This window comes from Seriola lalandi, unplaced genomic scaffold (assembly GCF_002814215.2).
Source record: "Seriola lalandi dorsalis isolate HSWRI2012SDOR001 ecotype SW California unplaced genomic scaffold, Sedor1 jcf7180002054676, whole genome shotgun sequence".
In the NCBI taxonomy this organism is placed as follows: domain Eukaryota; kingdom Metazoa; phylum Chordata; class Actinopteri; order Carangiformes; family Carangidae; genus Seriola; species Seriola lalandi.
The window spans coordinates 379,801-398,600 of record NW_019525229.1 but is presented as its reverse complement, the minus strand read 5'-3'; the positions used below and the strand labels follow the sequence as shown (position 1 = coordinate 398,600).

Genomic DNA, 18,800 nt, shown 5'->3' with positions numbered 1-18,800 from the left:
TGATTTCTCCCCACTAGAGCTGTGATTGAAAGCACACATTAACCCCCAGTGCTTGTAATACACACACACACACACACACACACACACGAACACACACACAGTGAGACTAGCCGGCCCCACTCCCAATGGGCAGAGGAAGTCAAACCTCTTGAGTACGCAAAAGAAAAGGCCCCTGGTATATACAAACACATCCACATACACTCAGTCTCCTTGTCCTGTCAGATTTCTAAATTGAATTTGTGTGTGTGTGTGTGTGTGTGTGTGTGTGAGAGAGACTGAGTGTGTCTGGAAGCCATTACCTGGCATGTCTCTCCTTGCTGCCCAAAAACCAAGAGGCCCCATATGGATCCTGCCATCACCTCTCTTTCTCTTTCTCATTCTCCTTCTTTCTTTCATGTTATTGCCTCTTTTATTGTTCCCCTTCATATCTCCCTTCCCTCTTTTATGAGGCATTCTTCTTTTCTTTTCTCTTCCTTTGTTTAATCAATTTTATTTGATCCCTTGCCCGCAGTCATTTGCTCCAATTCATTTTCTAATGAGCAACATTAGCACTCTGGCGGCAGCATTTCAACAGCTTGATGAAGCTATGAAATCTGGGCTTTTCATGATTTTGGGCACTTGGCTGACACAGCAATCAGCTGCGTCTTTATCTGCATTATACGGGGGGAGTGGGTGGGGTCATTCAAAGCTTCCCCATCACCTCAGAGAGACCGAATTATGAAACAGAACCTGAACCGCTGTCGAGACACAGCTTCACCCTTCTCCGTGGAGGTCCAGACGAAGGAAGCCCAATGCAGGAAGTGATGGAGTCAGGTGACGGGAAGGAACCCCCTATGCTGCATTCTTCTCATGAATTCCACATTATCTCTGGGACCCTGGAAGTCCTCGAGCAACGGAAACACACCCATAACATACACATGCAAGCATGCACACACACACACACACACACACACACAATGTAAGACACTGTTCTTCCTCCAGGTCCTCTAAATAGCCACAGCCTGAGAGAAAACCTGTTACTTCCCCACCAGATAGCATCACATGCTACACTGTTGTTGATGATATTGTGTTCACCGCGACATACGTTTATGTCAGTGCATGTTAAAGCAAATGGTTTAATTCTTCAGGCCGGAGGCGAGAGAGTATCAATATCCTTTTAACTAAGTGTGTTTCCCCAAAATGTCAAACTCAACGTCAGATTCAACGTCCATTTAGTCTTTGATTCTGTAACTTTCATCCCAGTCACACAACCTTGTTTCGTAGACACAGTTTTAAATCCTATAGGTGCTCAGAATAAGGGGAAAGTTTGAATATCTACAGCTCTGTGATAAGTCTCTCTGCCGATGAAGACTTGAGTCTGACATGGCCAAAAACTTCAGAAAGCGAGTAAGTCGACCTTGAGATGAGATTTCAAACTAGAGTTTTGTGATCTTTTGACAAAACAAACTGTTAACCTGTTAGAGTGTGCTGCACAATGACACGCCATCAAGGTGAATAATGGTCAGGAACATGCAGACTTACACTGCATTAGTATTGTTTGCAATAAAGTGTTAATAATTATACAACTTCTCCTACAATAAATCTTCTTGTAAAAATACTGCATGACTTTTTTTCTTTTTTTTTTTTTTTTTTACACCATTTTTCAAGCCAACACTTTAAACAAACAAGGGGCCCAGAGTCTGGACGTGTGAGGGCCACAATGCGAAACACTCAAGAGGGAATCACAAGAGGAGGGGAGGCTGAAGTAGAAATGTCTGCACCTCCTGACCTCTTGTTTTCTTAGAGGGGTTTCTGGAACAAATGTGTAGCAGGAATATATTTTCCGCGTTCACCAAAGTCCTTGTTAGGCCTGACCGTACTGCGGGCCTGTTGCTTACTGCAGGCGGAGTGTTAACAGCACCCCAGTGGTGAGTGTTAACAGGACCTGGGACTACAAGCGCTTGTGCGTGCAGGGATACTTAGTTTGCACAGAAAATAATGAAGGCAATATTGTAACTTTGGGTGCGTATGTGTGTGTTAACGTGCCACTTCCTGTTCGTGTGCATGTGAGGGTGTGTCATATGTTCGTGTGTGTGTGTGTGTGTGTGTGTGTGTGTGTGTGTGTGTGTGTGTGTGTGTGTGTGTGTGTGTGTGTGTGTGTGTGTGTGTGTGTGTGTGTGTGAGAGAGAGAGAGAGAGAGAGAGTTGCATTGGACAAACTCACTGGTGCAGCCAGTGGGGTGGGGACCCAGGGCCACAGGAAAGGCTGCGGTAGAAGATACACATGCACATGCACACACATATTAAACACGACTGCCCTCTGACATAAAGTCTGGGCTATTGTGTAATAAAAAGAAAGGGGGAGCAAGAGAGAAAGAGGAAGGGAATTTATGATTTATGATTGAATAGCAAAGACAGGGTGAAATTTATAGCGGAGGGGGACCGAGGGAGAGAGAGGAGAGGGAGGGGGGCGTCATGTAACATCAGTGGGGGAAAAGAGTTTAAGTGGAGAACCTCCTTTTGTCCGTAACTAAAGAGTGAGTGTGAGAATAGTTGTGTGAGTGCATTACATTACTGTGCGCTCTCATGACTTTGTATGTGGGTGTGAGCTGTCTGTTAAATCTCTGCACCATGAGCTGTCTCGAAGTTTTTATCAAGCAAAGACTGGTGATAACTGCCTCAGTCATATGTGAACTGAGCAGAAACCCCAGTTTATGAAACAGCTTTGACTACATTTGGCTTCTGTTTGGATACAGATTGTCTTTACATGTGTGTAATCCCAGTGAAACAAGCCTTTCCTGTGTTTCCAAAACAGAGGATCACAGGTCAGTGTGGATAAAGCAGCTCACACGCACACACATACATTTAAGATGACACTCTGAGGAACATCTGGCCTTCTTGAACAATGATTTAACATCCCTATCTCCTTTTTTTTTTTATATGAAGAAAACTGCCTATCATTGTGTCACATGCTTCTTATGTTTCTATGATGTGCGTATGTTTTTATATAAAGCACTGGACTGTAGCACTGTGCCCAAGACGAAACCTCCCCTCAGAGACAATAAACTTTACTTTTGCTTCTCAGTACATGTGCACATTCAAGCATCTTGCCTGCAGATGGGGCAATGCAGAAATAATGTAGCAAGCTGGAAATCTGTTACTGTGATGGTTTGTGGTGATGTGGAGCTTCTCTGTTTTCTGTTAACTACAGAAAGACCAAGCAGTGGTGTAATGCTAAATATGCACAAGAATATAAAATATATCCAGCGGCCATTGAGTGTACGGCAGTCAGGTAGACGTATTGTGGTCACTTCAGTCTACACTTCAGCCACTACAGACATTATTGGGATCAGGTTGCAGTATTTACATCCTGAGCTCCAGCTACACCACTTGGATCCACATTTACAGCACAATAGTAACGTTTATGCCAGTGGACTCACGCCGCCCAACCACCACACTGCGTGCTACAGTCGCCCTCCACTGTAATTTCCGGGTAATGCACCCTCTTGTTTACTGCTGACTGAGAATGTCTCAGATGTGTGTCAGACATGCATGAGGACCTTGTAAGAGGATGGCAGGGTTAATGCAAGTGGAAGCTGTCATCACATATTGTTAATTTCCCTAAAGTTAAGATGAACAGTTGCAGAGGACAGAGGAATGTAACACAAAGGAGGGATGTATTCTGTAAATAGCTGTTGCAGTTCAAGCTTAGAAAGTGTTTGAGTGGAAAAAAGCTGAAGAACTATAAGGTTTTACTTACTGCCTGTAAGTTCAGGCCAACCTGACAATGGCTAAATTAAGAAAGTAAATCTGGAAATTTAAAGTTACAATTTCCTTAAACTAAAATTTTCAGCAAGGCTGTAACATGGCAACATTATACCAATCCATGGTAAAATAAAAAATGGGTTGGGAACCGCAAATCTCTCTCTGCATATACATCACTTTCACCATGCTGTCTATGGGAAACTGTTTGAGATCCTGATGAGCTGTCATTACTAAAACCACTCCCAGCTCTGCTAGAGAGGAGGCAGGTGAAGAGGAGCTTTTTGGCTTTGACCAAAATAAGCAAAATAACCACAGAGGCTATAAAAAGGCTCTGATGCAAATGAGGTGGCTGCTCTGAATGATCAGAATAAATAAAACATTCCCTCTTTTTGTAGGTTATACCATTGTGGCACAACTCACCCCTCATTTTCTATACTTTGATCAATTTTACTGTCAGCTTAGGTCTCTGTGTAGTACAGCAGCTGGATCATCATGTGTATAGTAGTTTTTCCCTGAAGGTGACAAAATGGTAGACACTCAAAAAACCGAAGTTATGCTAAAATGATACATTCATCAGTAATGTCATCGGTGCATAAAAGACTGAAATTCACCGCCACAACACAAATGTAAGAGCATCCTAGATGAAGACCTCCATCAGCCAACAGAGCGCCATCATAATACCACATAAGGAACACTGAGCCTTGGAAATGCTCAAATTTAAGTGCTTAATTTGGACTTTTTCTTGCAGAAAACTGAATCACAAAACACAATATTTGGCCAGCAAATACTACATTTCAGGTGGTTTTACAACTCTCTTTTATTTAATTGTTCATGCAAACAAACATCTGTCTTACAGAAAATCAGATGTGACCTGAATGTAATGATACTAAATGAGGCACAAACCGATGGGGGGTATCCCCGCCCTTGAAAAGCCTGTGCCCGCCACTGCTCACACTTACACATTACATTCTTGCACTGTTCCTCTCCTCGTCTGCTCATTTCTCATCCCAAACAGCCTCAACAAACATAAAACTAGAGGCTCGTCTGTTAAAGAAAGTACAGTCCCAGTTAATACAGCCGCACTGTCAAATATTAACTGGTTATATTGATTGCAAAAAAAGGGGGAGCAAGAAAAAATGGGTTATATTTTGTTTACTTACGTGAATGGAGAGATGGGGCGGGGCCTGTGGTCATTCGGGCCAATAGCATCGCTAGGAAACGTTGAGTGACGTAACTCCAACCAATGACTAAAGGGTACAGCTGGACAAACGCGACCACGACACAAGGTTTTTAGTCTCCGCGCAGAAAAAACAGTGGATCAATCCGTTTTTTTTTTTAGCTAATAACGCGAACAAATTGATAAAGGAGACAAGTGTTTATTTATCGTACTGAAGATTAGTAGAGGTATTTCTTTATTGTGTGGTTTTCTTGTGACATCCGGGACCGGAAAAGACCCGTTTTCCCCCCGACAGCTGGTTTGTGGATCCCCCACTACTTGCACTTGAAGTTGTGTGGTAAGTCTGTTGTTATTGGGGGAGTAAAAGGGGGGATATGGCAATTTGCCATTGAAAAGGGACGAAGAGGGAAAGAACGAGCAGCGAGAAAGCAACGGTGTTCATTTTAAAGCAATTAACTTGTGTTACTTTGTGTATTACCGCCTTTTTAAATAGTTTTGCAAACATTTAACACGGGCTGACATTAGTTACCGACTTGCAACACTTAAGCTCTCAATTGTGAATGTCAAAAGATGGAAAAACTCACAAAAATTATGAAAAGAAGGTGAAACAACTTGGCTACATTATAAATAGTTGTATTGTGATAAGAGAACGACACAGGAGAGCTGTCAAACTCATGAAAATATGCAGTCTTCAAATGCTGGATTTATACATTTACTTAGATCAGTGATATTGATATAAGGGTCATGCATAAACACTGATTTTAACATCAGACCATATCATTTAGTAGCCTTTTGTTCATCGTCACAGTCATTTAGTCCTCCTTTTAAAAGGCCATTAAAGTGTGACTTGGTGGATTATTTGTAATTTATCGACAGAAAAGCTTTTATTTTCGAAGCCACGCAGGCATTTGTGTTTTGGAAGAGAGTAAGCAGTGTAGTGTTGGTGTGGCGGAGCTACAGGATGTTTGTTCTCATGCTGCATTCACGTACCCACTGTGAGCCCCGATTTTCGATTCTCAACGTTACTGCGACGTGTATTAGGCTACTGAAAAGATTATTCAATTATTTTTGATCCGCCTGTATCATTAGATCCCAACCTTTCTTGGTTCATGGTTCGGTAAATGATCCTGTGTCTATGTCTTTGAGCTGCAAACAGTTCAACCAAACAGTGATGCTTCTTTTGCAAATCGTTATTTCAAGTTTTTAGGAGTGCAAAAAGGCAAAGCTATTCAGTGTTTTATTTTTCAGTGGGGTCAGTCGAGTCAGAACTGATGGTCAACTTCATTGTATCAGTTGATTGAAAGCCATTTTATTTCCACCAATTTTGATATTTTCTCTGTTGTTAAAGTCATTTTTCAACCAAAAAATTGCTAATGCTAACTGGCTTCATAATTGAAAGTTGAATAATTTGGGGTTTGGGGCTGTTGGCCGGAAAAAACATTCAAGTCAAAGACATTGCCATGAGCTCAAAAATTGCGATGGGCATTTCTTTATAGGCTATAAATGGTTAATCTTTGAAGTAAAGCAACATTTGTCTGACTATCTCTAGACACTTTACAGGGTAAGGTTGAGACCTTAAAATATTATAGAGAGAAACCCACAATGAGTTGGTGCACTTGGTGACAGTGGAGTGGAAAAACTCCCTATAATGAAAATAATTGTAGTTGCAGCTCTTTTAATGTGTTTGCTCAGTTTTTGTTACATTATGAAGAAATTCCTGGTGTTAAGGGATTCATAGCAGTATGTTCTTCAGTGTAAAGCTGCAAATTATAAGCGTGTGGCTCACACTTGACTTGCTTTGTTGGCTATTAGCTTATTGTAAGAAATTGTTACAGGTAAACGCATCAGGATCATGTATTGTTTGCTGCTAGGCAACCACAATGTCAAATGCTGTCTGTCACCCAATTAGCGTAACTAACAACATTAACTACTGGACCTTCTAACCAGAGAAGAAATAAACATAATGTCTATTTCTGGTGGTGATGCTGGGGGCCTGATGGTGTTTGTTTCTCTTGTGATCTTTGCTGTCGATCAAATAAGATGGGTGAAAAACAAACCCACCATATTTGCTCCATTTTTCTCAACATAAAAAAGCCTGGCTCTTTTTCATTTGAATGGAAATCAGAGGAAAAGGGTCAGTGATTTACAGTGTTTTTCTGCTCCGAGTGCATCGAAGCTGGATCTTGTTCAGTCTTGGGATCCATCATCTAATCATGCACTCTTAGCCCCTGGGGGGAATAGGAAAGGAAAAACTGCGGTGGGATTTAACCAGATGTTGTGGTGTAGCTGCTTGCATATCTGGGCTACATCTGTTTCTTTGCATTGCTGCAAATAGTTTTTTGCAAAATAAACAAAACATAAATATTTTTCTAGACCTTTATTTTTCATTTGCTCTTCACCTGCACACCTTTGAACTCAGTGTTAATGCTGGTCATCCCGCAAATACAAATCAGCCTGTTCTGAATGTTGTTGCTTGCCCATTAATTCAAAACATCTGAACTGGGGCTGGTGGACATGGTTGAAATTATTAACACCATATGAATAAGTATATTAAGTATATATCCCAGTATCAGTGTAAATCTTGAGATTAACTGTATTCCACTGTAATGGATTACACGAAACCAAACTCTTTGCAAAGCTTGAACATCAAAATACCATTAGTTTTTAATTAGTTTATTCAAAACCATTCTGTGGACATTGGAAATATGAACAATATGATTCCACTTAAAGTTAATAAACAAAGATATTGAATTATTCCCCACCCATAATTGGATTTGATCTGATCCGATGAGAATGAAGGATAAACAGTGGAAAGGTAACATGCTGTTGTGCAGCAGGACTACACAGAAGATGTAAAAACTATGAGAAAACTCAAAAAATGTGTAATGACGGAGCTCTTGCTCTGTAAAATTACTGAAATTCATGTTATGAACTAAATTCTTAACTTATCAGAAATATTTTAGACAAGTGATTAATAGTTTATGTCATATGTAACGCATGCATTGGATTTTAGTCAATTTTCAATTTGGAGAGCAGATTCTTTTATAAAAAAATTGAGGAATTGCAATCAGATAAATGCAAGACCAATATGCCAAATGATCAAAATCCATTAGAAACGTTTTAAAAAGAGCTACCTCCTATGGTTAAAAAGATAAGATAGGTGGCATTTTAAACATTAATTTTTACGTTTGCATTGCGTTCATGTTAAAGTTCACTGTAATTCCCCACATTCCCGAAAGCCTACGAATGCAGCACCAAACCACGTGACCAGCTTCTACAGTTAGCAAGGTGGCTAACAGGATTTAGCTAACTTGAGCTACGTTGCATCGCAGCACGGAGAAATCCCCGCTGGTGAAACGACGAACACGCACTCTTCGCGGTGTAGTTGCAATAACTTTGTGTAACGTTACACTTTGAAGCGAACACCTAGATCACAATGCCAGGTAACTTTAACCTCATAAATCTTTAATTTCAACGGTTTGTCTTGTTTGTGTGTTAAGGTGTTGTAATCCCCGGAGCGGAGGCTTGTTTTGTTGACCTGCTTCAGTGATGCTGCCATGCTGTAGCAGCGTGCTAGCTGGTAGCCGAGCAGCCGACTTTGTTTGGCCTCAAGCATCCAAACGCGAAAGGAGTTTGACCTCGGTGTGTGGTTTACGTGTTGCAATAGCCTATCGTGTCTCTTTTACTCGGTGCAGTGTTTGCGTTTAAGCCGTTTTCATGCTAATACACTTTTCCACTTTGACGAAAATAACTGTTTTCAGCCACCCAGCCCGCTACCCTTTGTTGTTGCTGGGATAGCTTTCACCTTAGGCCCGTTCATTGACAGCTATGTGTGTCTATCCATTTGCAGCCACTGCAAACTAGCCACTTAGCATTACCTCGGCTAAAACCGTTCAATCCTTTTACCAACTTTCCAGGTAGGCCCGGACACCTGGTTTTGCCCGTTAGCCGTGTGGAGACGTTAGCAGGCTGTAAGCCACGACGACGCTCCCATTACATACAGTACACTAACTGTTGCATTACATAATCTGTTATGAAGCGCTTTATCCTGTGCATTTCTTAGCGTCTGTTATGCTCAGTTGGTGGAGTTGCACAAACATCTTTGCTTCGACGTGTCCGCAGATTGAATCTGGGTTTGTTTGAGATTTTGAAGTTTTTCCTCGCACGCAGGACACACAGTATTTTGGGTTTCTCTAAAAAAAAAAAAAATGTATCGAATGATAGTTTGACAACAGACTGACCGTACATTTCATGTGTGGAGTTTAATATTTTGAGCTTTTAAATTCCTATTAATGCTATTAGTACTTAAGCTTATTTGTTGTTATCCCACTAATTTGAGCCTTTTTATAAAGTAGTTTACAACAGAGGTGAATGAGGTGACTTGGAGGCATGTCAGTTAATATGTAATTAACTTTTGTTTATGGGGCTGCTACTAAAGATTACTATTTTTTTTTTTTTATTGATTTAGTTAATTATTTGGCAATTCTCTCAATGAATTGTCTGTGAAATGTGAGAATAGTGGAAAATGTCCGGTTTTCCACAGCTCAAGATGTCGTCAGATTTTTCAGTTCAAAACCCTAAAAATACTAAACTTACTATATATACTACAATTTACCAGTGCATGCATTATATGACATAAACTTTTAATCACTTGTCTAAAATGTTGCCGATAAGTTAAGAATATAGTTCATAACATGAATTTCAGTAATTTTTACAGAGCAAGAGCTCAATGATTACTTTTTTTGAGTTTTCTCATAGTTTTCACATCTTCTGTGTAGCCCTGCTGAACAACAGCATGTTACCTTTCCACTGTTTATCCTTCATTCTCATCGGATCAGATCAAATCACACTCAGCTTGCAGGCTCGGAGGATGGGCCAAGCTAGGCTCTAACTAAATATTACATGGTGACCAACACATGGTTATGCAACATGAACATGCTAAGTGCTTCATGCAGTTCATAATGGCACAGTGCTCGCTGTCTCTATTTCTCTTTCTTTATACTAGTTCACCCGCCATGTGCTCTTGTGGTGTCTGAGCAAAGGCATGTTGGCAGTGACTTTTGGCGAGTGTTGGAAATTGATGTTAGGGTGGGGATTCACATGATATTTCTTAGTTTTGAAGAAAGAGCTAATAAAGAAAAGCAGCTAGTGATTCTTTTTTCAACTGAGAAAGAAATAGTTTACTCTGTAAAATGTCACCACCTCTTAAGCCCAAGCTGACTGATGTCTTCCAAATAGCTTATTTTGTTGACCAACAGTCCAAAACCCCCAAAATATTCAATTTAAAATTATGACACAAGAGATGCTTGGTTTTTTAAAGCAGACGTATTGAATTAAATTAACACATTCGAGCACCATGCATTTGTTTGACGTGTATCCAATAAACTTTGGCAGTTGGTATTGGAAGTCTGTGCTGTTTCGTAACACCTCATAGACTGCCGTAAAAATGATCATGGACACCTTGGCATACTCTCACATGCAGGCGTCAGACTCTTTGAACATTTGCTCAGGTAGTGCAGAGTTAAATTGAAGTCTGTTGTATTCTCTTGCAAAATGCTCTTTCAGACCCTTTCACTTTCCATTATGTGCATTTTAAAACTGTTAACTTGTGTAAATCGCTGCAGTGAATAATTAGACTGTTTTATCATTGCCCACAGATACAGACACACCTCTTCTTAGTCTACTAACCTACTTAGATTGTCCATGTTTATTTGAACTCTACTGAGGGACAGTGTGTCTGTACTGTCGCTGCGTAGAGTGAACACCAGTCTGCCCCGGGTCAAACTCTGCCTGCGTATGTTGATTTTTATCACACTGACCAAGATGGAAACGGCAGGAACAGGCGTCAAAGTAACATTTTGTCCTGAATATGGAAATCGGGTCATTACATGGGTGAAGTTTCTGCGACTTTTTGGATGTAAATCAGAACTTACAAGTCAAACATTTCAATGGTGTGTGTGTTTGTGTGTGTTTGTGCGCTTTAGGCTGACCCTAAAGCTGTGTGCATGGCTCGGTTGAGATCATCGTTTTACCCCCACCCCCCCACCCCCAGTATTCACTGGGAGGCCGCAGTTGAGTCATGACAAGTCTGTTGGAGCTGGCTGGCAGACTGAGGATTATGTCATTGTAGTGGGCATGTCTCATCAGAGCGGTAGTACTGTCTGTGTCGCAGAAACAGGGATAGACTCAGACTGTCTAATTTGCATTTTTTTTCATAATTAAATGTACAACACCTCAATATGGAAGTATTAAATCTAAATAAAGTAAGACTGTTAGAGCTTTCTTTCTGTATTGGCAGGATTCTTTGACAACCCTGTTGCTGTGGTGGGTGGACTGTCATATTGTCGACAGTTAGACTTGTTAAAAAATAGCTGAAGCTGCAGGTGTTGAGGCACAAAATCATTGCAAAACTGGATCTTCCACATCAGATATACTGATGGTAATGTGTCATGTTGAATTGTGATTGGAATTCCTTGTGGTGTTGGAGACATCCAGCTACAATCTGCACAAGCAGTGCAGAGAAATGAGAGGAGTAGACCAAGTAAAACAGACGGCAGGGATGCACAGTATTTTCAGGTGGGTAGGTGTGGATGCACAGCGATGTGATCTTGTTCAATCTTGAGCAACAGATTTTAAATCCAGATGGAAAGGTCATGTGTAGCCAGGGACTGTCCCACTGATGGAATAAGGAAGTATCTGGACAAGGTTCAACATTGATTTGTAGTTGTGGAGAGTTTTCTTTTCACTGCCTCCGCACAGATCTCCAGTCGATTAAGAGATTCACATTCTCACTTCCTGAATCCCAGGGGCTTCAACTGCTGAGATTGGAGAATCTGGAAACATTGTGGACTATGTGCCAGTTGTATAGAGAGTAACTGAGAGTCCTTTTGTTACTGGGTGATACTGTGTACTTGCTGCACATTTCGTCTTACACTCTGATGAAACATCATCATCTGTCAAATACAAAGAGAGAGCGTCATTTACATGGAAGTAACTTCCTCTCATTGTGCTTCTTCTCCCACCTTTGTGCCATGCACGTAGCATTGAGTGTAAAATAAATAAATAAATAAACAGTAAGCTAATACAACAACAAAAGCACTAACTTAATGCCTGTGTAGCAGGCGTGCCAATCAAGTTTCTGTACTCCTGCATCTGTATAGCTCAGGAACACCTTGAAATAATTCCTTCAGATTTAGTACAAACATTCTCTTGGACTCAGGGATGAACTGATTAGATTTCAGTGGTCAAAGGTCAAGGTCTCTGTGACCTCACAAAACATGTTTGGCCATAATTCAAAAATTCATCTGCTGATTATGTCAGATTAAATAAAGTGATGACCTCTTTCCCAAGAGGTCAAAGGTAAACTTCGCCCAGATATCAGTTTTCTGAGGAAAAAAAAAAAAAAACACTTTTCTGTCCATTATTCAAAACTATAACTCAAAAACAGAAGGGAGATTGTGACTATATTTCACATTTGGTTGGATACTTAATTTCTGCCCACTTTGAAACTGGTGATTGTACAGATCTTCTGTGTCTGTACAGACATGGATATAAACTGCAACTCGGCTGGTCAGTGGAGGTGTACAACTTTGAGGCGGTGATACTATTTTAATGAATGAAGCTGTTTGCTGCCTATTTACTGAGTGTTACAGTCATCTGAAAGTATGTGTGTGTGTGAGTGTGAGTGTGAGAGAGACACCTGCAGCCTATAAATTGCAACATGCAGCACCTTAACGATGACTCACTCTATTTGCCATGATTAAACCATGTGCAGCCAACACAATCTTTTTTTGCTTCTTCTCACCACAGATTGGTTGTTCATTTTCTCCTTGTGTTACGTATGACAGTTTTGAGATGCACTGAGCAAACAGAGGAAAGTTCCTGTTCTCATTACCATCATCTCTGCAGTTCTCTCCCTTATGGATTTCAGGGGCCAACAGCCACAGGGCGTCATTAATTCTTTCCAAATTGTCTGGCACTAAATTTTAACTCTGAACATGTTTTTTAGCGTTATGTTGTCGAACAGCAGAGAAGGGCTGCAACTAATAATTATTTTATTTCACCTTTCTTCAATTTAATAATTGATGAATCGTTTTAACATGGATGTTAAAAAATCTACAATTTTTTCAAGACCACAATGATGTCTGTAATTGGTTTGGTTTAGAGTAATAGTCCAGAATCTGAAGATACTGAATTTACTGTTTCTATATGACGAAGAAAAGCAACAAAAAAAGGATTATTTGGGATTTTTGTTAGAGAAATGATGAAACGATTAATCGATTATTTCAGCAAGTGATTGTTGAAGCTCTACAGCAGAGTTATGATTGTAGTAGATTTGTCCCATTTTATCAGGGTGAGATAATCAGGTTATCTTTGAGAAAAACCTGAAATTCCTTCATGTCATATTAACGGCATTATTATTATTACCAGAAAATTTGTCAGCTGATATAGTGGTTTTATATAAGTATTGCTACAGTCAGTTTGGGCAGCAGCCTTATATTTTGTATGTAGATGTAATTCAACATAACCTTATAAATCACCCCATGAAATAAAGGTTACGTGAAACTGTGCTGCACAAATTAATCTTCAACATTTAACATGACATTAACACATTTTAATTCAATCCACTAATGCAAGTCCAACTTTAAAAGGCACATGCAAATTTTGGCTACAGATTTGTAACTTCATGTTCATACCTTCGCACTGAATCTCTCTGATGACAAATCATTTTCTGACTTGAGGAAGCCAGTCTGAACATGTCCTTTCTATTTGTTGGAATATTTGCGATCTATCACTCACTGTAGAGTGATTGGCTGAAAGGCCACAAAACTGTTTTGTGTGTTTTGGCATATATACAGAAAAATCCTCATTTGTAGTTTCCCAGTTAAATGGGCGTTAAACTCTTTCTCTGGAGTGATTTACTGTCTCAACTGTTTTCTTTTCTACTCGTCTTCATACTTTTCCCCCATTTCTTTTCTGCTCCGCTACGTCTCCTGCTTTTGCTTGGATTTAAATCTTATTTGACTTCCACACACTGAAACTAAGCTTGGTAGGAAAATGAGGAAGTTGTGACATCATGTTGTATTTTCTCTCTTTATTAGCATAAGTTAACAGATTTAGCACCCTGGGTGTTTGTTTGCCTGTGAATGGTGCTATATGTCTTCATGATGTCTATCCGGGCCTGTGTTTGTGTGTGTGCTTAATAATAAAACACTGTGGCCTTTCTCCCGGAGCATTGCAATTCACCAACCTGAAAAACTATTGACTGCTGTCGTAAAATGCCAATGACTCTATTAAGCCCTCATACTCATTTAGGTGTTTGCAGTAAGAACATTTTTAGAGGTTTGGAGACACAGAGCAGGATCAGTCCCAGTAGGTGTTGCAGTTTTCAGTCTGTTTCTTATTCTGATCATGAGATATGGAAACGTGTTGGTCTGTGGTTTTATTGTTCATGAGGACTGAGACTCTGAGGACTTCTCTACCCATGGGAGCAGTTTTCCAGCTGTAGCTAAAATATAATTGAGACACATAATTTGTTCAGTTTGGATCCTGGGCAGAAATGTTATAGTCTTGCTTCAGACGAGATAATGTAAATTCAACAGTAAGATACAGCTGTGGCCTAATGAGCAAGAGATGAGCCAGAGTTTCCTGGCTTCAAGAACGGAAGAAAATGAAGTGCGCACTGTGTTTGATTTGGTTTTTAGGAGCCATTTGTGTCTGATTTTCAAAAATATTTTCAGCATGGATTTTCAAGTGAATGTTACCACGAAGAATTTTGAGTTTTTGTGATTTACTAACAAGTTCCAGTGTTTATGACTTCATCAACGATAACACTCATGTAACTGTTCTCTTGTGCAGAGCCGGCTGAGATGAGCGGTCCAGAGGTGGCCAAGACACCGGGAGGCGGAGCTCCGGGCAAAGAGGGGAAGGAGCCGGTGGCCAATGGGCACGCAGGAGAGGGCAACGACGCCAACCCATTCGCCGAGTACATGTGGATGGAGAACGAGGAGGAGTATAACAGACAGGTGTGTACTCGCGCTTCATGTATTGTGGGTGATGACTTTCCAGAGTTGCCAATAAACCGTCACCCTCATGGATTTATTACAACTAACTGGACTCTGGGCTGTATTTCATCATTACACCCAGAGCAACAAACCCACAGCAATGCAAGTTATAGATGGCGCTTCTCACCAGCATCGCCTCCTCTTTTCTTCTTCTAGTCTCTTCACACTCACTTAGAAGCCCCTGCACTTTAAACTCCGCTGTGTTATCTTGCTTTCCGCTGTCCTCCACCCTCTGTTATCATCTCCCCATCTGCTCTCGTTTCTTGTTTCCCCATGATGAAGGTTCTCAGGGCAGCTGATGGCTGATAATGTCACAAGTTAACGGACCTGTTTGCCTTCCTTGCTGCACACACTCCTCTTTTTTTTTTTTTTTTTTCTTTTTTTGTGTCCTTCACTTCTGGCTCTTTTGTCCACCCCCCTCCTCTGTGATACAAATGTTTTTCTTCCTTGTAAATCGGAGGTTATTTGAACCCAATCTTAAAGACTTGAGTTACAGGGTTAGTGATATATAAGTAAAAATGTGCCATTTTCAGCTCACTGTATCTCGACCTCAAGTCTTTTTCTCTTGCTCGGCTGTGAGTCATGTTTTAATGCCACCACATGTCTTTTTAGGAAACCTTCCACCTACTTGTCATGCAAGTAATCTCAAATAACCCGTCCTCTCCTCCTCCTCTGTCCATTTATCCCCTTGTTCTTTTTTCCCTCTAACTTCTCTGCCCTTTGGTTTGGCTCTCACTCGTCTCTCTTCTCTCCCACGTCATCTCCCAGGTGGAAGAGGAGCTGTTGGAGCAGGAATTCTTAGAGCGCTGCTTCCAGGAAATGCTGGAGGAGGAGGACCAGGATTGGTTCATCCCTTCGCGTGACCTCAACAACCAGGGGGTGGGGCAGCTGCAGCAGCAGCTCAACAGCCTGTCCGTCAGCGATCACCACAGCAATCTGGAGGAAGTGGCGGTGAGTCACAGATGCATCTCATTTCACAAGAGTTTTTTTTCTTCTTCCAAAGCACCCTTAGAAATTCATAATGAATACATGGGTTTAGGTTTACAGGAGCGTGTTCTCACTCATGTCTTTCCCTGCAGAGGAAGAGCATCTTGAATCCCGAAGCGAAGGAGTTTGTCCCGGGGAAGAAATACTAGGAGTCCCCCTCACCCCCATGGAGCCTCCACGTGCACACAAACACACACACACCAGTCCTCACATATTCTCAGAGACTCTGGCGGCCACGACCGCGCACACACTGATTCTCACACACACACGCATGCACACACACAGACCTATACACACTTGAAGTCAGTGGCGTGCTGGCAGGCCCAGTCGGGGGGTGGGGGGATTTCTTTTTCTTTCTTTCTCTTTTCTTTATGTTTCTTTAATCTTTTTATTTCCTGTTTGTTTCTTGTAAACTGAGGGACATTGGGAACAGGGGTGGGGGAGGGGTGTAATACCAGCACCGCCCTACTGCGGGCGCTAGCTCATCATTGCATTTCAGATGACGCTGTTGATGTCTACAGAGTATGCAGATCTCATTGAAGCCCCCTTTTGAACTGAGGCAGCTACCAAGGAGTGATGCCAGGACAAAACTTAAATCCAAAACATCGAATAAACTTAAAATTACTTCACATACTTGTTAATTTGTTTGCTGTCAAATTGGAACAACATTGCGTAACATTAAGTTGAGGGTTTCCAGGACAGAGAGGTTAGAGAGCGACTAATATTTCAGGGGACTTGATGGGTGTCTGCCGCTGCTCTGTGGAGTCATCGCGCTCAATCAAACCCGTTAAGGTTAGCTCCTATGATGTCATAAGCTCCCTGTGACATCACAGCGCATGTGCGTCTCGAGATGCGGGTTGTTATTTGTATCCGCAGCGGCTCTGTTCCAAACCAAATACAGAACCCACCCTCCCTGTACACGTGTGCGATCAGTGATCAGAACATGGACAGGCGTAATCATGGATGAATTCTTATTTTTCCCAATTTATGTGGAAGTCCATGTTTATCTTTAGTCCAGCTTATAAGAACAGAGGTGTGAGTCGCCCAGTCATACATCAAGTTGAGTTCAGCAAGAAAAATGTTATAACAGAGGGAAGGTCAGAGCTTTTTGAACCTTTAAACACTCGGTTATTTTCATTTTTGTGTTCACAGTTTCAGTCTTTGTTTCATTTTGGATTCATAACATTTATTGAACAACCTTGTTACAGGGGAGTGTTTGGTCTGGAACTCAGCCACTGCCTCTTTCTGCCGGAACAACTTGGTTTGTCCAGCATCAGATCAAGTGTCCATATCCAAATCAGGTTTTCAAATAGCCTCTCCTCCTCTTTTTTTCTTTTTTCTTCATGTTTTTGAGGATGAGGCGTTTTGTGTCTCTACTGGGTACAGTAGCCTGTGGTGTCCATTCAGTCCTGTTTGTAGGAGGAAACCTGAGGAGACAGTATTGTCACAGCCAGTCAGAATAAAGCAGTATGCGACACGTGGCCGACAGTATGGCCTCCTTGCTGTTCTTCTCTTTGTAGGTTGACTTTTTTTGAGGAAGTTCTTCCCTTTAACCATTGATTTCTGTTGTGGTCTGGCTTTCCCTGAAGCATCACCCCTTACTGCAAGTATAATCTCCATTTTTAAGTTGTGCACCAAAAGGAAAAGGTTTTCAGGAAACCCAGATTCTTACAGTTAAATACATTTTTCTTATTCTCAGCCAGCTTGGCTTGAAAATTTGGAGGCAGTATTGACAAGAGGAAACATCGTGTGATCTGAACATCAATCCTCCTCATGCCACTGTTCATTCATGGTATTAACAGTGACATGTGTATCTTACTCTTAGGGTTAAGTAGACAATTGTGCATTTGTTACTTGCATTTAGTATCTAACAGGTGAAAGCACTTCTGTCCATCCAAGCAGCTTTTTAGAATTTTCACCCTATCGAGTCAACTCAAGTGTGTTGTTAAACCGCAGCAGAGACCATGAGTATGTGGTTAAAAGGGAACTTCCTCACACAGTGTTGGACCACAGCTGTCAAATGGCACCCTGGTGAAGCCAATAGGAATGTCCGCCAGGTGGATTGTACAACATGAAATCATTTTTGGTGATTTTGTTTGAGTTAGATGACAGAAGCCGTTTAAGAAAAAGAGGTCCAAATGACACAGAGTATGAATTTCAATACAAATAAAAATAATGAAAAAAGACGAATAAAGATGTTAAAGACAAATGCTTTGTGTCAGCCTTTTGTCACACTTTTATACAGTGGATAAAGACCCCTGATGAACCCATGTGGTTTGGTTGTATTTATAAATTCAATATTGACTAGCCCTTACCCAATAACATAAACCAGACTTAAGTGAAAATAGATTTATAGTAAAGGATCCGGATCTGCCCCAAAATTGAACTGGTTCTTCCCTGGCCCATGACCCACTCTCCACCAAGATCAGTACAAATCAGTCCAGTGCTTCTTGTGTAAAACTGCTTACAAACAGACGGGTGAAAACATAACCTCCTCGGTGGCAGTTAAGACAGTAAAGATGCAGCAGGTTCTGTCATTTAATACATGTACATACACGCAGCCTTTATAAAATGACCAGTGACTCATTTTATACACTTTGACGCACAAAATATTTTAGTATAGAAACTCTAGGTCTTAAATTGAACTATGCTACTGTGAACAAATTAAGGATCTGAGCGTGTGTGTGTGTGTGTGTGTGTGAGAGAGAGAGAGAGAGAGTGCGAGAGTGAAATTTTGATGGTAACCCTGTCAGAGTAATGAGGTCATTCAGCTCTTATTCTTACAATAATAAGCACTGTGCAGAAACTCTCCATTGACCAGCATGTCCA

At 41.0% G+C, this 18,800-nt stretch overlaps 1 protein-coding gene across 2 annotated transcripts; it reads left to right on the top strand.

Annotated features, from left to right (window-relative positions):
* The first annotated feature begins 5,033 nt into the window (after positions 1-5,033).
* On the top strand, positions 5,034-18,180 carry paip2b (poly(A) binding protein interacting protein 2B). Of its 2 annotated transcripts, none has more exons than XM_023421762.2 (4): positions 5,034-5,257; positions 14,779-14,945; positions 15,753-15,935; positions 16,064-18,180. In XM_023421762.2, the coding sequence occupies exons 2-4, from the start codon at positions 14,790-14,792 to the stop codon at positions 16,118-16,120; spliced, it is 396 nt and encodes a 131-aa protein (XP_023277530.1). In that variant the 5' UTR covers positions 5,034-5,257; positions 14,779-14,789; the 3' UTR covers positions 16,121-18,180. The 2 variants fall into 2 exon arrangements, with proteins under 2 accessions (XP_023277530.1, XP_023277529.1); XM_023421761.2 differs by lacking the exon at positions 5,034-5,257 and adding an exon at positions 8,204-8,363.
* Positions 18,181-18,800: the final 620 nt, after the last annotated feature.